This window comes from Geotrypetes seraphini, chromosome 9 (assembly GCF_902459505.1).
Source record: "Geotrypetes seraphini chromosome 9, aGeoSer1.1, whole genome shotgun sequence".
Lineage (NCBI taxonomy): Eukaryota > Metazoa > Chordata > Amphibia > Gymnophiona > Dermophiidae > Geotrypetes > Geotrypetes seraphini.
In genome coordinates, this window is record NC_047092.1 from 35,950,519 (window position 1) to 35,976,092 (window position 25,574).

The 25,574-nt window shown below is 44.3% G+C and overlaps 1 protein-coding gene across 1 annotated transcript in view; it reads left to right on the forward strand.

The window, feature by feature from the left end:
* SLC2A13 (solute carrier family 2 member 13) overlaps positions 1-25,574 on the forward strand; it is a 131,291-nt gene that overhangs the window by 58,508 nt on the left and 47,209 nt on the right. Inside the window, exons 4-6 of the mRNA XM_033958532.1 lie at positions 6,333-6,441; positions 21,721-21,884; positions 24,053-24,173. Coding sequence (XP_033814423.1) covers positions 6,333-6,441; positions 21,721-21,884; positions 24,053-24,173 — 394 coding nt within the window. The remainder of the gene's footprint in view (positions 1-6,332; positions 6,442-21,720; positions 21,885-24,052; positions 24,174-25,574) is intronic.

Consider the following 25,574-nt stretch of genomic DNA (forward strand, 5'->3'; position numbering starts at 1 on the left):
GTAAAACATGACATGAATAAAAACATTGTGTGATTGAAAACATGTTTAAAAACATGTAGCAAAAACTTGTCATCATGATTCTCTGTTAGACTCATTTTAAGTGACCTGGAGGTCTTTACTTTTAAAAAAAAAGCATCTTGGGTGATCTAGTGTATCTTCTGCTACAACCATTTCTTAATGGTCTCGCAGAGTTGTCGTACTTCTTGCTTTTAATTAGAGAGGAAGAGTTAAGGGCTCTGCGGAGGAGCAGAGTGGTTGGTCTATTTGACTGTCATGCTTCTATATTTTGATAGGAAAAATATGGTGTGCATTTCTTCTTACTCATAGTTCCTTCAATGGGTTTGAGTGCAAATAAATTTTCTCCTATGTTTTCTTTAGGTTCTAATTTTAAAATCCGCACACAAGATTTTATTCTGAGTCTAAGTTGGTTTCTTAATGGACCTCTGGTATTATGCTTCTGATCCAGCAATTTTAGTTCTCTTCATTTTGTTTTTTCTTCATTGCATACTTCTCGGTGCAGCACTAAGGTTTCTCCAGGTTGCCATTTTCTCTCATGTTTTCTGATGTTGGTGACTACTTTTCTAGAAGTATCTCTATTGCTTCCTAAGAAGATTCTATTCAACACCTTAACTCTGCAGGCACATTGCCTCTTTTCATTTAGTTGAGTAACTCTCAACTCTACCAGTGTCTCCTTACCAGTCCAGTCAATTGATTGGCTCAGGAGTAATTTATTCGATTTTCTGGGATAATGCATGGCTAAGTTCAGGTTACCCACGCTTCTTCTTTTATATTAAAGTAACAGGGTACAGGAGTTCAATGACATGGGTTTGTTTCCTATCACCTTCTTAGGTACCCGTGTTTCATGTGACACTTATGCTAGGAGCCACATCTATCATGGATCGTTTCTCCGTTCCTTATTTTACTGGAGTAAAATTTTATTTATTTTGATTCCCAAATTTTTGACGAGCTATTACCAGGGAGGATAGGTAGCGAGGGTGCTTTGTGTAGGGAGTTTAGTGTGGTAAAGACACAGCAAGGGTTGGAGCTAAGAGAAGTGGTTAAGTGGGTATAGTATTCTTGTTTGGCCAGTGAGAGGGCAGACTGGAATGATGTCAGCATGAATTTGAAGTTTATGAACTCAGTGTGCGCACGGGATTTAAGCTACAAATGTTCGGCAGAACGGGCACATGAGCGCAGGTTGCGAATGCAAGGGATCAGCCAGGGGTTTGGAATGCCACCTTCTAGCAAAGACAACAGTTTAGTTTTGCTCTAGTATACTTATTTTTTTCCACCTGAGAGAGTTTTCTGAAAACCTCTCAAGAAATAGATTAAGTTCAATAATAAAGTATCATCTTAGCATACTTTCTTTGACTGACTTTTATTTTTCTATATTCATATGGGCTTAAATGGCAGCTGCACTACCTTATTTCTAGTTAGGATCTTTACTTCCAGTTGATAAGTTTAAGACTGAGGATAGAAATATAGCTATTATTCTTAAACTATGCAAGTTTTAGGAAAAGGCCAGACTGGTCAATTGGCTTGAGTGATCTAACCTTTTCTAGTATGTAAATCTTTTTTTATTCTGAAAATACAGTCTATAGTCTAAACTATTAAAAATATCTGCTAGCTATTAAAAAAAAAAAAGTCAAAGGGGAACTGCCAAGCTATAAAACAGGTTTGTTTGGGGGGTATTTGCCTGGCTACCTGTTAATATTGATTTATTTCTAGACCAGGGGTGTCAAAGTCCCTCCTTGAGGGCCGCAATCCAGTTGGGTTTTCAGGATTTCCCCAATGAATATGCATGCGATCTGTTTGCATGCAGTGCTTCCATTGTATGCTAAAAGATCTCATGCATATTCATTGAGGAGATCCTGAAAACCTGACTGGATTGCGGCCCTCGAGGAGGGACTTTGACACCCCTGTTCTAGACCATTAGCAACTAGGGTGATGTACACAACTAGCTCTACAAGATTTGAGAGTAATATTTTTCCATAAGTTTCTACTGAAAAATTCACCCCAGGGCACTGATTACATCTTTCAGTGTTAGTACCAAATCATTCATTGCATAAACAGCATTTTTTTAAAAAATTGAGTAGTTTACTGATTGAGAATCAGAGAAGCCATGGTTTAAATCTCACTGCTGCTGCTTGGGACGTTGGGCAAGTTGCATAACCATCTATTCTATCAGCACAAACTTAAACGGGAAGCCCTCCAAGAACAGGAAATAGCATGAAGGCACAATAGCTAACTTACCTTGAGCTACTACTGGAAAGTATGGGCCCACCAGGGGTTCAAGAATAAGTTGAAATCAAGAAACTGATGGGTGTTGCATAATTTATGAGACAGATCATGGTATACAAATGATACTTTGGTGAAATATACGAGCCGTTCAGATGGATAAAGGTATTGTATGCTCTTTGTATAAAACAAATAAATTGGTAATTGTAACTTTTGCTAGCTTACTTCATTATAATTATTTTTCAGAAGAAACAATACTGCATTCTAGCATTTAGTAGTCCATGGAAGCTGGAAGTATCATTAGTATGTGCTGATTTTTGCCAACTAGTGTGCATAAGAGCTAGTAAGTAGAACTTTTAGTATTTAATCATACTCGCTTTTAGATGTAATTAGACTAGAAACTCAAATAGGATGAAACTTCACCTCTGGCAGAAGAAAGAATGTTTGTATACCTTTTTCTAAGCAGTTTGGAGCTAGAACATCACTTTGAGTTATTGATCTACCTAGGGGCTCTCATCCCAGTCCTTGGGACACATTGACCTAGTCATGTTTTCAGAATATCCACAGTGAACTTGTATGAAAGAGATTTGCATGCATTGCCTTCATTATATGCAAATTTCTTTCATGCATACTCTGTGGATATCCTGAAAATTAGACTGGCTGGGTGTGTCCTCAGGACTGGGTAGAGAACCATTGACCTAGTCCTAGTCCTGTCAGCTGCCTCTTTTTTTTAATTTATTTATTAAATTTTTTAGTCCGTCCTCCCAAAACGGGTTACAAAGTACATTCATAATAATCGAAACAGGACAGAGATTATATAATTTACATAAATTACAATATAGACATGACAATAAAACATATGCACTAAGTAGTATCTGGTGAGATTAGGTGGCGTAGGTGCATTGACTGAGTGGTATTTCTGGGGCGCTGGGTTTGTAAAGAGGAAGATTTTCACGGCCTTCCTGAAGTTTCAGAGATCATCTAGTGATCTAACAGATGGGATGGTGTGCAAAAGTCTGGGTATATATAATGGAATATCAAATGTGCCCACAGTGATCAAGATGGACAATCAGACTATGAAGAAGCATCCTCCCCCCACCCCCCAAAAAAGCCTAAGATGGAGAGAGCAAGAACTTTGAGATACAGAAGGGGTGACAGCAGTAAATGTAAGATACTGTATTTTTTGCTCCATAAGATGCACGTTTTCCACCCCCAAAAAGGGTGGAAATAAGGGTGCGTCTTGTGCAGCGAATACCATGCGCCCCCGGTACCGGTACTGGTGGACGGCATCCTGAGTCCCCATCTGCCAGGCAGGCGTGAACCCCGAGCGCACCTACCTGGTCCCGTCCTGCCACCCGAATGGTGTCAGCTCAGCCCAGCGCTGCATCGTCAGGCTCTCCCATCTGCCACGGAAATGAAAGGCAGGCGCGAGCCCCGAGCATGCCTGCCTGATCCTGCGCCACCGCCCAAATGGTGCTGTTGGTTCTCGCGAGATTCACAGGAGATGACGGCACCAGTTGAGTGGCAGCGTGGGACTAGGCAGGTGTGCTCGGGGCTCGCGTCTGCCTTTCACTTCCAATGCAGATGGGGGAGCCTGCTGATGCAGCACTGGACCGAGCTGACACCATTCGAGTGGCGGCACGAGACCAGGCAGGCACGCTCGGGGCTCGCGACTGCCTCTCACTGCCGCGGCAGATGGGGACTGTGGGGGCTGTCCAGCAGGGAAAGCTGCCGATGCAGCACTGGACCGCCAGGATTGCATCAAGGTACCAGGGAGGTGAGGGTATGTTTAAAATATCAGAATAGCCATCTAGGGAGGGAGGGAGGGATTTAAAAAAGTATGGGGGGTACATAGGGGATATGGGGGATGATTTAAGGTACTGGGGGGTATTTGGTGGGTATGGGGGGATGATTTAGGGTACATGAGGGGTATGAGGCCTGCCTGTCTGTCTGCCTGTCTGTCACTAGGCCTGCCTGCCTGCCACTAGGCCTGCCTGCCCTGTCCGCCTTGTGCCCTGTCCCTGCCTACCACTAGACCACCAGAGGGGGGACAGGGAGGGGAGATAGGGTGCAGAGCCTGACAAGGAATATGGGGTTGGGTACAGAGCCTGGCAGAGAGAATTTGGTTCAGAATGTTTTTTTTCTTGTTTTCCTCCTCTAAATCTAGGGTGCTTCTTATGGTCAGGTGCGTCTTATGGAGCGAAAAATACGGTAATCACTGGCTACAAAAAAAACCCTGTGATACAGACAACGTGAGAGAGGGCTTTTATTCTATTTTTCATTTCTTCCTGTTAGTCTCTGGAAGGCAACATCAGAGGAAGATAGGTTTGACTTTGATTTTATTCTCTTGGAATTTCAACCAGTGTTTTTGACAGCTCTAATCGTAAGATTTCTAACCATGATGGCTCAGGGACTTTGAATTCCCTTAATCTGTTTCTGGAGAGTTTTGCTGAAGTGATTACACTGACCATGTTGATGTTTTAGCAATTTCTGAATCTGTGGAAAATAGTGTGTTAGTATATAAATTAGAAATGGCCTTGTTAATTTGGTCAGACCACAGTATATTCTTTCTCATAAAGCTGAGATATTTTTGATAATGAACAGTAGCTGCGGGCACTGAGATTTTTATTGTAATAAATGCTTCACCTGTTATACAAACAGCTCATTGACTATTGAACTGAACTTTAAATTGGAACATTTTTAATTTCATTTAAAATGTAAACTCATAAATATGGGACTGATTTGATATTATGGAGCATTTATACACATGAGGTAAGTTGCTGTTACCTTAAGTCTAATCTATAATGGTCTCCTTTTTTATAATAAGAGTATTTTAATATATTAAGATGCTTTAGTGGGTATATGGTTTTCCAATCCCTTTCAGGTTTCCTTTTTGTTATGCAGCGATTATGCTTTATGTATGTCTATAATTTTAAATATGTTTTAATTGAATAATTTTTTATTTTGTGAGATACCTTTTATTAATAGTTTTTATAATGCACTTTTAAAAATATTTTAAATTGTCATTGAAGGGATTTGTTCTGCTTGAGAGGAGGACCTGACAGTGAGTTTACTTGTTATAAACTCTTCATCACTGCTGTAAGCCCACATTGCTTGATGGATTTAATGACAAAAAAAAAAAAATAGCCAATGACTTGAAGTTTTGGAATGTGTCTGAAATTTTTTTTTTTTTTCTTCCTTTATTTGCTGTAAACCACTGTGGGTTAAAAATGTTTGTTTGAAGGTGGTTTATTAATATAACAGAATAATATAAAAGTGAAAGATTCACAACATAGAAATAAAATAAATGTAGTGTAAAGATACAGAATAAAAATGGACTTAATGAATTTCAGCATGTCTTACATAGCAGGATTCTGAAATAGTACGGTAATTGCAAACAAGTTTTATTTTAGGATATTGTACTTCTGCAGTAATAACCAACATAGCCCTGAAATGAAGTTTGCACAAATTTTCATGAAATAATTAATAAATATTGTACTGAAAAAATGTTTATATAACAGATGGTTAGATTGAATTAAATTATAGTATAATTAATAACCATATATGATATATGTACTTCATGTCCATCTTTTAAAATAGTCTCTCTCTAAGGCATTGTTCTTCCCTTAAGAGCTCCAAGAACCAGGTTAATTCAAGTCCATTAAAGAAATAAGAATAGTTGTAATTATTTAAATGTTAGCACTCCTATACTGTTTATAGGTAGATTTGCATATTCAGTCTGACAGCCGGCATTCATAGTGACTGTATTGTGTTTGTGACAGACTCTTCTTGAGGAAGACAGTAGCATAATTAAAACTTCTAAACTTGCCTTTATGCAACTGAATATCAAGAACTTACCAGAGAAAAGGTTTGGCAAGTCAGCCCAGTCCATGAAATGATTGGCTGACATAGAGTGGCATAAAAGGGTTGAGCTATTCCTGTAAAGCAAAAACTTTTTTTTTTCAGACTTATTTTAAAAATATGGGAAAATAACTTTTCAATGGGCAAATCCAAGAAAATAAAGTTGTGCATAATAGTGTGCTTAAATGTTATTGAGTAGTTCTGTAGTAATAAATCTTTGTGGTTTATTATAGCTGGACCAGTGATTTGCAGAATGCTGACTTACCCTCCCACCCGCCGAGCTCTTTTTGTGGGTTGTGGACTACAGATGTTTCAGCAGCTGTCAGGCATTAACACAGTCATGTATGTATTGCACTCGTATTTATTGACTTTCAATATGATTAGTTTCTTTTTTGGGGGGTTCAAAATGTTTTATTGTTTCAAATACGGTGGTACCTTGGTTTACGAGCATAATTCATTCCAGAAGCATGCTCGTAATCCAAAGCACTCGTATATCAAAGCACATTTCCCCATAGGAAATAATAGAAACTCCGATAATTTGTGTAAAATCTTCTCATTAACTGGTCAAATTAATTACATTTTAGTGCAAGCCTTTAATACAACTGTAGATATGAAATAAATATTAAATAAGAACAAAAAAATAAATAAAAATATGAAAAAAACCAAACAAACAGGGAGTGAGTTGAAATCGGTCATTAAATAGCTCGGCCACTACAACAGGACACTACCTTTGCAAGCAGGGGAAGGCACCATTACCCAGCTCCAGGAGCAACTGAAAACAGCAGGGGCAGAAGGGAGAATGCTCGCTGTCGGTTAATTGAAGAAAAAGTCTCAAAGCAGCTGAAGGAAGCGGTCTGAGACAGAAGACAGGAGGCTGAAGAGAGAAAGCAGGCCACAGAAGATCAATCAAGGCGAGCCCACCACTGGCGAGACAGAAGGCAGGAGGGGCGGAACGACCAAAGGCAGGAGGCCGAGGAGAGAAGGCGGACCATAGAGGATCCATCGAGGCAAACCCACCACTGCCGATCACAGCTCCGGCATCTGCCCCAGGTCCCTGATGCACAATCAGACTCCTCCTAAGGCGTACCACAGCCCCACAATAAGCAAAGACGCCGCCGATCTCGGAGGCCCGCAGCTGCCGATGAGGGAAAAGCTGAAGGGCCTCAGCCATCAGGGAAGATCTGGAGCATAACAGGTAGGAAAACCACATTACCAATTAAGGTTAGGATCAAATTTGTGTGCTAGTACTGCAAAACAACGCTCATTTTGTGAGTTACAATTTGCTGAAGTGTTTTGCTCATCTTGCAAAACACTCGCAAACCGCGTTATTGCAGGGCCACATTTTGGATTTGTAGGTACTTGGAGGGTCTTAGAAAAAATAGTTAATGTCTTATTAAAGAAATGACAACTTTGCATGAGGTAAGTATCTACAAATCCAAAATGTGGATTATCTGAAATTTAAAATTATCAGAAGCAATTAAGGAAATATTTAAAAAGTATAGTTTATAAATCTTAATCCTTAATTGTTTCTGATAATTTCAGCTAAAAGCAGTGCAACATACAGAAAGTGAAAAACTATCAAAGTATCAACTGCAAGATTTTGGACCAACTATTTTGAGGCCCTCGGTATTATAAAGAATGATTCTTTATGGAAAACTTGTGCCTTAAGTGTCCAGTGGTCACTTCCGCAACCACCTTCAACTCTCACCTTCTCCAGCACCGGACACATGCACAAGCTGTACTGCCTCCAATGGTTACCTTACATTCTGGAACGTTGCCCGCCTCACTGCTGTAACTTCATGCAAGCGCTTGCCTGCGTCTGTACGCGATTGTGAGGTGGAGTGGAGAGGACAATCACATACAGATGCAGGAAAGCGCTTAAGTGAGGTTAGAGCAGTGAGGTGGGCAACATTCCAGAACACAACTGCTGGATACTTAAGGCACAAGTTTTCCATAAAGAATCATTCTTTATAATGCTGAGGTCCTTAAAACAGTACCTGATGAGCCGCATTCGGCCCCTGGGCCGTGAGTTTGAGACCACTGGTATACAAGGTGCATATAACCTTAAATATTAAATCATGCAATATATAGCATTGTACAAAACTAGGAATCAACCACAAATAAATTTGAATATGGTAGAAATGACATCATCATCATCATATGTATATCACAGAATATACTGAGATGCTAGAAAAAGTAATCAAGAATTATGAATAATGGTAGATGATATATTAGGCAAGTCACAATACCGAAGAAGAGCTTGGCAGACTTGGTAGGATCTGCACTTGTCTCCACAATGTTCTTCTAAGTGTGATTCATATGTTGCAATGAGACAAATATAGTTCTACCTTTGATGAACTTTAACTTGGAAAGTTTTTTCCAGTAAAGCATTGCAACTTTGATTGCTAAAGTGAGAAGAATATCCGGTAATTTAGAACAGTCTGGTGAAAAATCCATAAGTTGTATAACGGATCTCAAAAAAAGTAGCTGAAAGAATAATGAAGAGGGCCAACATAAAATGGTGGTTATGATATCCCAAACATCTCTCCAATACTGTATAACATAAGGACAATGATACCAACCAATTGCTTACATGTCCAGCAAAGAAGAGAATTAGAACTATTACATTTTCAATTTGTAATTGGTGTCCATACAGCTTTATGCATCAAATAAAACAAAATTAATACAATTAAAGCAGCTTCCATCATTACACAAAATCATACCAATTTACCACCTCTGCCTCAAAGAATAAAACAACCCAGAAATAAATGGGTTATAGTAGGCTCAGGTTGGTTCGACATGTAACACAGAAACATCCGCCTTCACAAATATTACCTCTGCAGAATTCCTTTGCTCCACTAGTGCATTGCAATACTCAAAAAACCAGATTTGAGATGGAACTGAAACCAGTGAAGGTGACTCGAGATAGAAAGTAGAGAGTTGCGCGGGGACAGAAATCCCACCCGTCCCCGCCAAAGTCCCACCCGTCCCCGCGAGGAATCCCACCCGTCCCCGTGAGGAATCCCTCCGTCCCCACCCGTCCCCGCGAGGAATCCCCTCCGTCCCCGCCCGTCCCTATAAACTTCAGAAATAGTTATTTCATTTAATTATGCTACTGAATTAAAGGCTCTGGTAGAAACCCATTTACAAATAAGCAAAAAGACTTTATTAATTTGAAAATATTAATTAGGAAGAATACAGACTTTGTAAACGGGTTTCTACCAGAGCCTCTAATGTTTATAAATTTTTATCAACACAACTAATATACTACTTTATCCTGAAGCAAAAAAAAGAAATAGAATTCTTTTCCTACCTTTTTTGCCTGGTTTCTGCTTTCCTCATGTTCTCATTCAATTCCTTCCATCCACTGTCTCTCTTCCTTCTGCATCTTCCATTTGCTCTGTTACTGTGCCTCTCCCTTTCTTCCCCCTTCCAAATTGGTCTGGCACCCATCTTCTTCTCTCCGCTCCCCCCATAGTCTGGCATCTGTCTTCTTGCCTGCCAGCGTCTTCTCCCTACTCTCTCTTCCTCATTTCCTTTCAGTGTCCTTCTCCCCCCCATCTTCCCCATGTCCTTTCAGCGTCCTTCTCCCTCTCTGTCTTCCCCATGGCCTTTCAGCGTCCTTCTCCACCCCTTTGTCTTCCCCATGTGCTTTCAGCATCCTTCTCCCCCCTCTGTCTTCCACAAGTGCTTTCAGAGTCCTTCCCCCCCCCCGCCCTTCCCATGGCCTTTCAGTGTCCTTCTCCACCCCTTTGTATTCCCCCATGTGCTTTCAGCGTCATTCTCCCTCCTCTGTCTTCAAGTGCTTTCAGAGTCCTTCCCCCCCCTCCTGTCTTCACCATGGCCTTTCAGCGTCCTTCTCCCCCCCTCCTTCTCTACCGCCCCGGGTGCAGCACAGCCGGCCAGGTCCCCTTACTTTTGTGGGACTTCCCCAACCGACCGACAACAGCCCCGGTCCGACAAACCTCCCTGCCCTTAACCGCGAATCTAAATTACCTTCTTACAGCTGTAATTTAGATTCGCGGCTACAGGGCAGGGAGGATTGTCGGACCCGGGCTGTTATCGGTCGGTCGGGGAAGTGCCACAAAAGTAAGGGGACCTGGCCGGCTGTGCTGCAACCGGGGCGGGGCGGACCGCCCCCCTCCCTTGGTAGCCACTCGAACCGCAAGGCTACTCTCCTTCTCCTTACCTGCCCTGCCTGCAGCATAGAGCCGAACGGAAGTCTTCCCGACGTCAGCGCTGACGTCGGAGGGAGGGAGGGCTTTGTTTAAGCTTTATTTAAGCCCTCCCTCCCCTCCGACGTCAGCGCTGACGTCTGGAAGACTTCCGTTCGGCTCTGTGCTGCAAGCAGAGAAGGTAGGGAGAAGAAGAGCCGCGCGACTGAGTACATCCAGCCCTGCGACCCTAGGGGGCGTCCCCATGGGATCCCCGCGACCCTAGGGGGCGTCCCCAAGGGATCCCCGCGACCCTAGGGGCGTCCCCATGGGATCCCCGTGACCCGAAAAGGGAACCCGCGGGATGCCCGTCGTCCCCGTTCCCGTGCAGCTCTCTAATAGAAAGTACATTCTAAGCACAAATAAAAAAGCCCAAAACGGAAAACTATTGCTGCTGGGGGAAGCATTAACCTAGAAACACAAGACAAAATAGTGAAATGTCTTCCAGGATCCTCAGCTACCAGGAGTACCAGGCAAATAACATAGAAACATAGAAGATGATGGCAGAAAAGGGCTACAGCTCATCAAGTCTGCCCACTCTGCTTACCCAGACTTGATGGGCTGTAGCCCTTTTCTGCCGTCATCTTCTATGTTTCTATGTTATTTGCCTGACTATAATTAAGGAAGAAACTAAGGCTTATAACACTGATGCTGTTATCCATATGGGAACAAATGACCTGGTCAACAACTCCCCACCCGCAGCACAGAAAGCATTTTAGGAGTTAGGGGAGGTCTTAAAACTTTTTGTAAAGATTGTAGCTTTTTCAGAAGTACTGCCTACATATGGAAAGGGAGAGGAAAGAGTTAAAAACACAGAGGACTTCAGTAGGTGGCTCAAAGCCTGGTGTCATCAAGAAGGTTTTAGCTACTTAGGAGGATGGGAGAAATACATGGAACAGTATTTCTAGGCATTTAAACTAAAAGGTGGGGATAGTGTATGTATGAAGGACAATTATGGAGGCCACCCCCAGCAAAAGACAAGATGTGATGGTAGTAAAGATAGCAATGTAATCAATATTAGCAACTCACTTCTTAGCAATGCAACAGGAAGCAAAACTAAACAAAAAAACTATACATAAAATGAGTTTATGATTGAAATAAAGCTGGAAAACAATGACCACAAATGCTCGCAGTCTAAGCAACAAAGTTCATGAAATATTTTTAAGTTACCTGGAGGTCTTTACTTAACAACAACAACAAAAATGAGAGATTTTTCTTGGTTGCTGACCTTATGTAGTCTTCTACTACAACCATTTTTTAATGATCTCGCAGAGTTATTTTACTTCTTGCTTTTACTAAGATAAGAAGAGTTCAGGACTGCTCCAGAGGGGCAGAGTGGTTGGTCTATTGACTTTTTCTGCCATTATGCTTCTATATTTTTATAGGAAAGGTCATGATGTGCTTTTCTTCCTACTCATATTTCCAATCAGGGACTTCCTTAGGTCCTCACTAAGAAAGTCCCAGATTGGCTGAGGTGCCTCAGGCCCTTCCCAAGGGAGGAGCCCAAGTCGCCTGAGCCAATCAGGGCCTTAGGCCCTGCCCCGATGCACTAGGGCGGGGCCTAAGGCCGCAGACTCATCGTGGGAGGCATTGGAGCAGGAGGGATTGAGCACCCCTCTTGCTCTGTTAAAGGTACAGGGAGAGAGGTTGGGGAATGGGAAGGGGGCATCTGGTGGGTGGAGGGAGGGAGTTGGCATCCCTCCTGCCATTTTTTTTTTTTTTGGTTGGTGGTTGGATGGGGAGGCACTGGAGCAGGAGGGATTGAGCACCCCCTCCTGCTCCGTTAAAGGTACAGGGAGGGGGCCGGGAACAGTGAGGTGGCAGAAGGGAGTTGGCATCCTTCCTGCCATTTGTTTTTTGGTTGGTGGGTGGGTGGGTTGGTTGGTGGGTGGGTGGGGCGTCGGGAGGCATTGGAGCAGGAAGGATTGAGCACCCGTCCTGCTCTTTGGGAAAGGGCAGGAGAGTCGGGGCAGAGAGCAGAAGATAGAGGCTGAGAGCAGGGTTTTTGCACAAGCGACTGGTTCTCACCAGTCGCTTGTTTTTGGATCAGCCAGCCAGTTGGTGTGTCAGGAAAAAGTTAGTGAATCATGTCCTCCTTGCTTTGCATGCCATTCATGTGCATGCATGGATCGGAATCGGATCAGAGGAGAGGTTAGTGAATCGGGTTGCAAAGGGCTCGCAAACCGATCGGTACACGATCGGTTTGCTTAGTGAATCTAGCCCTAAATGTAATTTTATGTTTAGCATCCAGATGAGATATTACTGGATAAGAAACTGTTAACAAGTGCAAATTGGTAGATCTCAAAATGCAAGAAGGTAAACAAGAAAAGAGATAGGCATATAAGTTAACAATTTATACTGATATCTGAATTTAACTCAAAAACAATGATGGTCTCTTAAAAGAGGAAGAATCAAATATCTCCACATGCTACACTAACCCCCTCCTTTACTAATGCATAGCGCAGATTTTAGCACTGGCAGCAGCGGTAACTGCTGCGACACTGATAGGAATTCTATGAGCGTCATAGCAGTTACGGCCACTGCCGGCGCTAAAACCTACGCTACACATTAGTAAAGGAGAGGGTAAATGTATGGTTTTATGCTGAATCAACTACAAACCTTAAAGCAAATAAGCAGCAAACCACACCAAAAGTGCATTACCATCTAAGTGTGAAATGACCAATCTATAACATTTTCTCCATTGTATCATAGCAATCATCATAGATGGAGTAATAATGTAAAGTCATTTCTATGAATAAAATAAAAAGTGTTTTACCCACAGAAATGAATGCTTTGTTTATTCCCCACCCTCTATGAAAATAGGAGGGAACAGCATAAGGAATGACAAGTCAAATGCAAGGGACTAATAAGGAAGGCATAAGGACACCTTGAAAAGAAGACTGCTGTGGAGGCAAACACACATAGTAAAAACTTTTTTAGGTATACAGTGGTACCTTGGATTACGAGCATAATCCGTTCCAGGAGCATGCTCGTAATCCAAAATGCGAGTTTATCAAAGCGAGTTTCCCCATAGGAAATAATGGAAACTCGCTTTGATAGGTTTCCACCCTCCACCCCCCCCCCCCCCGAGGCCAGCAGCGCTGCTCCCTCCCATGAGAACCGGCATTGCTCCCCCCGAAGGCCCCCCCCCCGCGAATCGTAAACACCCCCCCCTGCTGCCATCGGGCACCCTCCCCCACTGCCATCAGGCACGCCCCCCCCCCCCCCCCGCTGCAACCTGAGGTCCCCCAACCCACCCGAACCCTCTTCTTACTTCAGTGTAGCCTCCGCACCGGCACCAGCATGTCCTGCCGGTGCCCGAAGATCTGCCTCCTGTACTAGGCCTTGAGCACAGGAGGCAGAACTTCGGGCACCGGCAGGACATGCTGGTGCCGGTGCTTGTGCAGAGGCTACACTGAAGTAAGAAGAGGGTTCGGGTGGGTTGGGGGACCTCAGGTCATGCCGGGGGGGGGGCGCTCGCAAATCGAAGCGCGCTCGGTTTCCGAGGCACCTATTTTGCGAATGTTTTGCTCGTAAACCGAGGTACCACTGTATTAGCAAGAAGTCGGGACAAGAATCGGTTGGACCTCTAGATCAGTGTTCTTCATCCTTTTGACACCTATGGGTCGGCGTAAATAAAATAATAATTTTGTGGACCTGCACTGGTCCGCGGACCGGCAGTTGAAGAACACGGGACTAAGTTGTGCCCATCTCCACCCAATCTCTGCCCCAGACCCCGCCCCCATAATAGTACTAATTGTAACATCATTTTTCACACACACAGACACAGACACACACAGACAGACACACACACACCTTATCAACATTCATTCCTACCTGAAAACAGATAACCCCAGGCAAATGCAGGACCAAAAACTGAAAGTACTAATATGCACAAAGACACTGCAAACAGGACAACCTCAGAGGAAAAGAAACACAAATACATTGCTTCCTGAACAAACAGTAGATGTAAATCAATCACTAAATAAAAGCATTCCCCCTACCGCTGTTGTCTCTCTCCCTCCATCCTGTGCCTTGCCTTCTGCCCTGCTCCCCCCCCCCCCCCCCGGTGTTATCTTCAGGCCGGTTCATGGTGCGATCAATGCGACATCTTTGGGCTGGCTACCTGAGTGCTGCATTGCACAAAGCTGTGGGCAGCGTCCCGCACCTCATCTGGAAGCCTTCCCTCTGACGTTGTGACGTCAAAGAAAAGGCTTCCAGTTCAGATGCAGAATGCGCGTGTGCACTGCAACACTCAGGGAGCTGGCCCGAAGATGCCGCTTTGATTTCAATTCACACCGCAGTTGACTTAAACCTGTTCAGTTAGTATGTGTGGCAAGCTAGTCCTGGTGCAGAATGAGTGGATAGTCAAACACCCTACATATTAAAGGCTTGGGTGAAGAGCCAGGCTTTCACTTGCTTACTAAAGTAGAGGTAGTCAGGAGTTAGACGTAGCCCTTCTGGGAGTAAATTCCAGAGCGTGGGGGCTACTCCTGAGAAGGCTTGCTGACGGGTATACATCATACAATTTCTTTTGATGAGGGTACAGATAACGATGCTCCTTGACCTCAGAGGTCTTGATGGTGTATAAAGGGCCAGCTTGTTCTTTAAGTATTCTGGCTCATTTTGCTGGAGGACCTTGAAAATCAAATGGAGAGATTTAAATTTAGCCCTGTAAGGTATTGGTAGCCTGTGTAATTTATGCAGGAAGAGTATGATGTGGTCACGCCTCTTGCAGCATTCTATCAGTCATGCTGCAGCATTCTGAATTGCGTAGTTGCAGCTGATGCAAATTCTTTTTGGTTAGACCAGTGTCCAGGGCATTGCAGAAGTCTAGTTGTGATGTTATCATCTCCTTTCAGACTGCTTCAGATTTCCCAATTTTAAGTACTCAGAAAATTGCCTTCCACATTCTTAGATTAGAATTTTTCAGTAATGTTGGCTATTGCCATTTCAGTAGTATTCAGAATGAATAATGCTGGTCAGTTGCACATTTTGCTATCTGTTTGAATGCTTGCTCAGTATTTATTTTTCTAATTAGTATCAGTGCTGCACTATGAGCACATGTGTAGAATTCTTGGATAGGCAATTCATGTAAAGCACAAATGAGTGGACACAGTCCGGTATTTTATGTCTGCAATGTGCTTTAGAATAGTGATTGGCTTATTAGTCAAATAGGTCAGGTCTCTAGAAAAATGTGCTCATTCGGAATTCTGTCCTGTTCTTTTTTTGCTCTGTTTTCTGCTGTACTACATCAATATATAATTTAGGAAACTGTATATACACCATAGAAATCCTCCAAAAAGATTGCAGTTTACATGTCAGACCTTCCCAACTCGCTATTGTAAAACTTCAAAAATTTGTATTCAAAATATCATTGCCATTGTAATTCCCCATAATAATAATATGGGCCTCTTTACTTGTAAATCACCCTGAACTTATTCTGAATAAGTGTGATACAGAAATTCAGATTAGATTAGAAGTTAATATTGTAACAATTTTAAATAAAATATACTGTATTTCTGGAAGCTTGACATGAGCATTATATAGTTGTACAGGAAGTTTTATACAAGAAAGAAAAAGTTTGTATATTGGTACACACACTTTAATGACTGTTATTACTTCTAATGTGGGTTAAAAAGGCTGAAAGAGCATTTTGTCTTGTGAGTTTTTAGCATCAGGTAATAGGAATCAATTCTTGGCAATAAGTCAAGTGTGGCACAGTGCCAATGATGGTTTTAATTGATATGATAAGAACTGAATCTTGATTTTCTTCCTTTGAGTGCGATTGTTAAACACAAATCCGCACTAGCGGTTTTAGTGCACGCACCAGATTAGCGCGCGCTAGCCAAAAATCTACTGCCTGCTCAAAAGGAGGTGGTAGCAGCTAGCACGCGCTATTCCGCGCGATAAGGCCCTAGCGCGGCTTTGTAAAAGGAGCCCATATTGCACTATAGAGATGAGATTAATTATCATATTTGTTTAGTATATAGGTTTACCTGCATAGTATGATATCTATAATTATATGCATTCTTTTTATGGATTTTCAGCAGATGTTAAGCAGGAAAAACCGTACATCGAATGCCTTAATCAGAAATGAGAGCTGAAAAAAATGTCAACATAATATACAGTGCTATAATAAAAATGCCTGACAGATATTTCAGATACTTTTATATTATTTCCTGAGAATAGGTGTATACTGATTGTAGGGTTTATAAATAATGGAAAAACTGAATTAATGTTCAGTAAAAAAAGGGGTTTGATTGCTCAGTATTATGTTCTCTACTGGAACAGTTATATAAACTGTTGAGATGAAATGAGAAATAAAGTACAGTGGTGCCTCACACAACGAACTTAATTGGTTCCAGGAGCAAGTTTGTTATGTGAAACGTTCGTTATGTGAAACGCGTTTTCCCATAGGAATACATGTAAAAAAAAAATAATTCGTTCTGCAGCATAAAATATGCTAAGATGACATAAAAAAAGATAAATTTTTGGTTATTATTTTTATTTAGATACATCTAAAAACATAATTGTTTTTTAAAACAACACACATTTTTTAAATTTAAAGACAGACTAAGTAGAGTCTAATTTTACAGTGAGAGAGGGCAGAGTCTCAGCGGCAAAAACTGGGACTTAACTGTTCATTTTTTTTTTTTTTTCTACCGTGTTTCCCCGATAAGGCAGGGCCATCAAATAAGACAGCCCCCCTTTTTAGAAAAAAATGTAAAATAAGGCACCCCCCCCCCCCCCGCAAATAAGCCACCCACCGATACCTGCGCTTACCCGAATCGGGTGGTACGGTGGGTGACTCCGTGTGGTCCCTGGCACCCCCGACACGATCGGGGCAAGAGGGAGCTCAAGCCCTCTTGCCCCCCGACTCCCCGACACGATCGGGGCAAGAGGGAGCTCAAGCCCTCTTGCCCCCCCCGACTCCCCGACACGATCGGGGCAAGAGGGAGCTCAAGCCCTCTTGCCCCCCGACTCCCCGACACGATCGGGGCAAGAGGGAGCTCAAGCCCTCTTGCCCCCCCGACTCCCCGACACGATCGGGGCAAGAGGGAGCTCAAGCCCTCTTGCCCCCCCGACTCCCCGACACGATCGGGGCAAGAGGGAGCTCAAGCCCTCTTGCCCCCCCCCGACTCCCCGACACGATCGGGGCAAGAGGGAGCTCAAGCCCTCTTGCCCCCCGACTCCCCGACACGATCGGGGCAAGAGGGAGCTCAAGCCCTCTTGCCCCCCCGACTCCCCGACACGATCGGGGCAAGAGGGAGCTCAAGCCCTCTTGCCCCCCCCCCGACTCCCCGACACGATCGGGGCAAGAGGGAGCTCAAGCCCTCTTGCCCCCCGACTCCCCGACACGATCGGGGCAAAAGGGAGCCCACGCCCTCTTGCCCCGCCGATTCCCCAACTCCCCGACAATATCGGGCCAGGAGGGAGCCCAAGTCCTCCTGGCCACGGCGACCCCCTAACCCCACCCTGCACTACATTACGGGCAGGAGGGATCCCAGGCCCTCCTGCCCTCGACGCAAACCCCCCTCCCCCCAACGACCGCCCCCCCCAAGAACCTCCGACCGCCCTCCCAGCCGACCCGCGACCCCCCTGGCCGACCCCCACGACACCCCCAACCCCCTTCCCCGTACCTTTCTGTAGTTGGCCGGACAGACGGGAGCCAAACCCGCCTGTCCGGCAGGCAGCCATCGACGGAATGAGGCCGGATTGGCCCATCCGTCCCAAAGCTCCGCCTACTGGTGGGGCCTAAGGCGCCTGGGCCAATCAGAATAGGCCCGGGAGCCTTAGGTCCCTCCTGGGGGCAGGGCCTGAGGCACATGGTCGGGTTGGGCCCATGTGCCTCAGGCCCCGCCCCCAGGAGGGACCTAAGGCTCCCGGGCCTATTCTGATTGGCCCAGGCGCCTTAGGCCCCACCAGTAGGCGGAGCTTTGGGACGGATGGGCCAATCCGGCCTCATTCCGTCGATGGCTGCCTGCCGGACAGGCGGGTTTGGCTCCCGTCTGTCCGGCCAACTACAGAAAGGTACGGGGAAGGGGGTTGGGGGTGTCGTGGGGGTCGGCCAGGGGGGTCGCGGGTCGGCTGGGAGGGCGGTCGGAGGTTCTTGGGGGGGGGCGGTCGTTGGGGGGAGGGGGGTTTGCGTCGAGGGCAGGAGGGCCTGGGATCCCTCCTGCCCGTAATGTAGTGCAGGGTGGGGTTAGGGGGTCGCCGTGGCCAGGAGGACTTGGGCTCCCTCCTGGCCCGATATTGTCGGGGAGTTGGGGAATCGGCGGGGCAAGAGGGCTTGGGCTCCCTTTTGCCCCGATCGTGTCGGGGAGTCGGGGGGCAAGAGGGCTTGAGCTCCCTCTTGCCCCGATCGTGTCGGGGAGTTGGGGGGGGCAAGAGGGCTTGAGCTCCCTCTTGCCCCGATCGTGTCGGGGAGTCGGGGGGGCAAGAGGGCTTGAGCTCCCTCTTGCCCCGATCGTGTCGGGGAGTCGGGGGGCAAGAGGGCTTGAGCTCCCTCTTGCCCCGATCGTGTCGGGGAGTCGGGGGGGCAAGAGGGAGCCAGGCGGAGAGAGGGCAGTTAAGCGCAGTGCCTGCGCGGAAGGATGCAGCTCGGGCGACTTCGTTGTGTGAAACGAAGTTCGTTGTACGGATCAAGACATAAAGTTCGTTGTGCGCAGCGTTCGCTGTGCGAGGCGTCCGTTATGCGAGGCACCACTGTAGATGCATTCATTTTTTTTTTGTGACTTTACTCTGTACTTAACACATAAATATATATGCTATGCTTGGCACAGCAGTTTGTAAGATCAGGTAATTGCTGAATATTTTTATTAGGGTGTAGCAGCATGAGTGAGGGCAGAGCCTGGTACCTTGAAAACACATCCACATGGTGGGTTTAAAGGTGTGACAAAAATTAATGATTTATGTGCAAGGAAGGGGTGACCTGTTCCCTTCCCAAATCAGAAGAGAATGAAAACAAGAGCTAGTCATATATAGTTATAGATTAGATTAGATAGATATCCTATCTACTCTCCTGTGGCCGGCTCTGGCAAGATCATGGCATGCCCTAATGACTAGTCTGTCTCTCAAAAGGCAGCACAAATAGCTTATATCTTGGATAGAGTCCCAGAGTTCAAGTACTTTCTTCCTGTATTCAGCACAGTTGGGCCCAGGCTTGGCCTTTAGTTCCAACAATATTTTCAGCAGGGTTCCAAGATAAACTTGGCTTACCTGAGTAGAACTGCTGCAGCTTTTGTGATGGAAACATCTTTCTTCAGGTGAAAAAAAAAAAAGATATCTCCCAACATTTGCCCTTTTAGGCAAAACCAATTTTTTTTGCCACAACTGGTCCACAGAGAATACAACCTACTGACAAACACTAATGACATTAATTGTTCTCAATCACTCTAGCTCAGAAACATTTTTAATAATTAAATATCTCACATGGAAAGTGGTCTTCTTGATTGGCCTCACTTCAGCTCGACGCATCAGTGAGTTTCAAGCACTGGTTTCAGATCCACTTTATACCACATTCTATCACGACAGAGTAGTCCTTTGCACTCATCCTAAATTCCTACCAAAAGTCATTTAGGAGTTTCACCTCAACCAGTCTATAGTTCTACTTATCTTCTTTCCAAGACCATATTCCCATCTGGGTGAAGCTGCACTTCATACTTTGGACTGTAAATGAGCATTGGCGTACTACCTGGATCAAATAAAAGCATCATAGAACCTCTACTCGGCTATACCTCTTATTTGATCCTAACAGATTTTCCAACTCCGGTTACCAAAAGAACAATTTCTACATGGTTAGCAGACTGCATTTTCTTCTGCTATACTCGGACTGGGCTACCGTTGGAAGGTTGTGTCGTAGCTCATAAAGTTAGAGCAGTGGCAGTCTTGGTTGCTTTTCTCCATTCCACTTCTATTAAGAACATCTGTAAGGCAGCCACCTGGTCCTCAATACTTACTTTCACTTCCCATTACTGTCTGGGGACTCATTCTAGATGGGACAGTCGGTTCGACCAAGCAGTACTGCAAAATTTATTCTCTACATAAGCGCAAACTTCCCTCCATCCCTTTCACAGTAGCTAGGGAGTCCCATCTGTGAGAATATGCTGCCTGCTTGTCCTGGTTTAAAGCAGGTGTTATCCAGGGACAGCAGGCAGGTATTCTCACAATCCTCCCTCCTCCTCTAGTTGGCTTCTTAGCTTTTTTACTAAACCAATGATCCCACAAGCCAATCGACAGTAAGAGAGAGTGCATTTGATTAAGCTGTGTTGGCAAATCTGTGTGAGCTTACAACTCTTACATCTTTTTGATGCATTGTTTGCTCTAGAATAATGAACAATACATAAACAGATGAACAGCCCTAAGCTTAGGAATCATGTACTTGTTTGCCTGATTCAGTCCTGCATTCACCTCTAACATGTTCAAAGTAAATGCAGAAAGAAGAAATACCAAATGGACAAGGAAATGCTGTCAAAAGAGTTAAGAGAAGACAAAGGAAAGCAGAAATCAGAGACTGGGATCAACATGATTAGAAAAATTAAAATGAAATTTATTTTCTTTTTATTGATTAGAATGTCAATTTTTAGAATGTACTTTTAGGTTCATCATTTATCTTCTCTGTGTGTTTCTATCCACTCTGTCCAGCATCTTCCCTGTGTCTGCTGTATCCTTGCCCTGTTCAGCATCTCTCCTCTGTGTCCAGATTCTTCTCACTCAATCCAGCATCATCCATCTATATCTCTAGCCACTCTGTCTAGCGCCTGCCCTTATCTTCCATGTTCAGTTTATTTCCTTCTTGTCCATATCCCTTCCACTCTTTCTAGCATCATTCCTCTGTGTCCCTAACTCAGCCCCCCCCCCCATCCAGTTTCTTCTCTTACAACCCTGAAAACCAGTTAATTTACATGTTATCACTAAAACATAATTAGAACTGTGACAGTTTTAGGTGATTATAGTATGCGCTTCATTTAGAAAATAAATCTATAAAAAGACATCTGAACAATGAACAGTGTAAGATATTTATAATAAATATCAAATTGTTTTGGCCAAGTAGTAGATGTCATAAGTGAAAAAAAAATGGTTTAGATGGTATTTATTATCTCTCAACTACTCTGTAGTGTCTGGTATGTCTTGTTGCTAGGTGATAGGATCTGATACAGCTGATTCTCGTTATTCTTACTTTTTTGCTAAAACATTTTGAAGTAAAGTGTAAATGTTAACAATTCTTTGCATTATTTAACAAGTCTAGTCTTTTAGGTCATCCAAGTGCTGACTTGGGAAAGTTTTTAGACATGTTTTTGATTTAGCCCCTTTGCATATATTTAATTCTCTACTTACTCAGCTAAAATATAACTGTAAATATGCTTATAATAGCTGATATCTGTGTTTTGTTTTTCTCTGGCAGGTACTACTGTGCTACTATTTTGCAAATGTCAGGGATTCAAGATGACACACTTGCAATTTGGTTGGCTGCAGTAATAGCCTTTATAAATTTCATTTTCACTCTTTTTGGAGTCTGGCTCGTTGAAAGATTGGGTAGAAGAAAGCTAACCCTTGGTAGTCTAACAGGTATGTGAATAAAATCATCTTACCGTATTTTTCGCTCTATAAGACGCACTTTTTTCCCCCATAAAAATGGGTGGAAATAAGGGTGCGTCATATGGAGCGAAGACTAACTAACCCCCCTCTCCTCCAGCGCTATAGAGCAGGAGCTTTCACCCTCCTCCCTTCCCTCCGGCTTTCTCCCCAGCGGCAGAGTCAGAGCGGCAAGAAGGCAGGCATAGGTTTTTCACTTCCTGCCCTGCTGCTCCGTGAATGGCAATCCAGTGCTGTAGGGCAGGAGCTTTCAGCCTCCTGCCTTTATCTCCTGCTTTCTCCCCCCGAGTGGCAGCGGTAGAGTGGCAAGCAGACAGGTGCGAGTTTTTCACTTCCTGCCTTGTCCCGCACCACTCTGTGAATGGCTGCTCCAGTTCTTGCCATTAACGAAGCGACAAGGCAGGAAGCGAAAAACTCATGCCTGCCTTCTTGCTGCTCTGACTCTGTCGCTACTGCTGGGGAGAAAGCCGGAGGGATAGACTGCCGCGAGAACTTGCAGCAGCCTATCAAGGAGCGGTGCAGGATCGGCCAGCAGCACAAAAAGCTCACTGCTGCGTGCCTGCTTGGGTGCGCCGCTGGCTACTTACGTTTACAGTTTTCTGGAGGATTTTAGCGCGGGATACACGCTGGATCACTAGGGAACCAACAGGTACGCGAAGGAGGGAGGGTGGTAATTGTTAGTGTCGGTCGGGGCAGGAGATGGGAGGGATCCCTCCTGTTCCGGGCTAAAGTTAAGGGGAACGGTAAATCTGCTGGCTGGATTAGAAGGCAGAGGGGAGTATGGGACAATCAAGCCATTGTGACATCACTGATGAGGTTGGCTCTTTTTAGGAGGCAGATGGTACAGGAAAGGAAGGTGGGACAGTGTTCAGAGCCTGGAAGGGAAGTGGGCTTGGTTCACAGCCTGGTAGGGAATGGGACTGAGTGCAGGGCAGGGAGGGAAGGAGGCTGGGTGCAGAACTTGGCAGGGAGGGGGGCTGAGTGCAGAACCTTGCAGGGGAGGGCGTGACAGAGGGACACTGGGTGCAGATCCTGGCAGGGCATGGCACTTGAATATTAAGCCCCCGACTTATATTCAAGTCAACCATTATTTTTTTTTTTTTCCTCCTTTGTGGGGAGAAAAATGGGGGTCTCAACTTATATTCAGATCAACTTATATTCAAATATGTACGGTATATTTGGTATGGAATCCTCTGCATAAGCTTTGGCCTATTTATATCTATAATTATGTATTTAGATATCTAGGTATATCTATAAAAAGGTGAAGGGGTTATGAGACATTTGCTTTGGGGGGCCAAATTCCATCCCTTGCTTCCTTTTTCCTATAGAAGGCAGTTACCTAAATATCCTCTCTCAAAGAGCTTCCTTGGTTGGATAGATGTGGAAGATGCTAGAACTGCCAGAACTGCCTACTTCTACTACAAATTGGCAGTTCAAAACTTTTCTTTATTGCATTGGGCTCATAAATGGTTCCCCCCTCACGTCATCATATCAGGCTGGCAGTGATAGTAGTACCACGGAACAATGGTATATCAAATCCATGACCTTTACCCTTTAAGTGTGTTATTGCTGCCAATTAAGGGCTCCTTTACTAAGGTGCGCTAGCGTTTTTAACACACGCAGGAAATTACCGTGCGCTAGGCTTCTAGAACTAACGCCAGCTCAATGCTGGCGTTAAGGTCTAGCATGCACGGCAATGTAGCGCGCGCACTATTCCGCGTGTTAAAGCCCTAGCGCACCTTAGTAAAAGGAGCCCTAAGTATTGTTTTTTTATTGTAATTTGCTTTGTTTAAGTGGAATGTAAATGACCAAAATGAGCGAATAAATTTCTATTACCAAAATGAAATTTGGGGAAATATGGCGAAATTGTAAAGGTTTAGAGGAGTAGTGAAAAAGCAGTGGTTGTACTTTACCTTGCTTCTGTAAATAATATCACAGATCAGTTAGCAAGGTGAAGTTACAATATGTGGAGAGGATTTTTTTTTTTCAAATCTCTGAATACTCTTTTTAGTGGAAAATATAGATAGCACACTATTAGCAAAGTGTGTTTTCAAATACTGTTCTAGATCTTGAATGGCTTGTTCTGTGTGATAAAATGCTTGGTGTATGTGTATAGATATATATTTATTTTTATTTTTTAGGTACTACTATAGCTCTCATTCTCCTAGCTTTGGGATTTTTGCTGTCGGCTCAAATCTCACCAAGAGTCGGTCATAATTCAAGAGATTCTTCAAGTCAAAACTCTACTTGCACAAGATACAGGTAAGATTTCATATCCCTTAAACTATTTCTGAAGAAGGCTTTCATAGTAATTCGCTTCTAAGGAACTCAAATGATGTGAAAATGCTTGCTTGCTTTTTAGTTATTTTTATTTGGTGTTCTTGAATAAAATGCATAGTAATCCATATTCTAGGCTCTATCGCATTGAGCTGTATTGTCTACTTCCCCTAAGCTTTACCTTTATACTGTTCCTACTCTATGTAGAGGATAGAACAATATAGAATAGGGCATAAATCAAAGTGTCTAGTATCTGGAAATAACCAGAGACACATTATTGCAACAATGAACTTGGATTCTGAGATAGAGACAAGCATTTCCATTTGTAGGGCAGACTGATATCTAAGCTGCATCAGTCCCTAGTGCAATCAGTGAAATGTTGAGGGGTATAATAGGTCGGGGGGAGGGGAGTAACTTGTAATAGCTGGAGGATAGTCATGATTTTCACCCAAGATGTGTTTAGTTTTAATGACTCACCTTTCAAATCCAAGCAAATAGTAATTTGAGTCTCCTTGAAAGATCATGTGAACTTCCTTTCAGTTTAACAGATGAAGGAGAAATTAACATCAACATAAGGCAATGTTAACCCTTTGGTGATCCCTACTCAAACAAAGTCATTGTCCCACCCCCTCAATTTTAATATAAACGCATTTTAAAATTCCTTATATGGTTCTAACATCAGAGGTTGACAGATAGTGAAGAAAGCAGCAGGTATGCTAACTCCTCCTGCTAACTGGAGGACAAGGCACAGGGGTGTGGAAAGAAAGGTAAAAAGATTATTTTTACCCACTGTACCCTTCTTTCTGCCATCAGGTGACATCGGAGCTATTGAAGTAGAATCTCAGAAGCCGATGAGCGTCCTATATAGAATTGGGCCTAAGGCTGCCTAAAGTGAACCTGATTCTCTAACCGACGTCCATGTTACAGACGCCGGTTAGATAATGGGATTGTAAGTAGACACAGCCACTAAGCTTATTGCGGCAAGGGATCTTCCTGTTGTGATAAGTTTAGCGGCTGCGGCCACCAGTCCTCCCACCCCCCAAACGAACGCGACAGGAGGGATGCCCAATCCCTCCCCCCCCGAACAAACGCAGCAGGAGGGATGCCCGGTCCCCCTCACTAGAAACCCTACTAACCCCCTTGCACCCTTCCCGGATCCCCCTCTAACTTGGTGGGTGGGGTCCGTGATATCTACAGGGGAGGTTCTGGCAGGAGGGATTGAGCATTAGAGAGTTGCGCGGGGACAGAAATCCCACCCGTCCCCACCCGTCCCCGCCAAAATCCCACCCATCCCCACCCGTCCCCGTGAGGAATCCCTCCGTCCCCACCCGTCCCCGTGAGGAATCCCTCCGTCCCCACCCGTCCCCGCGAGGAATCCCCTCCGTC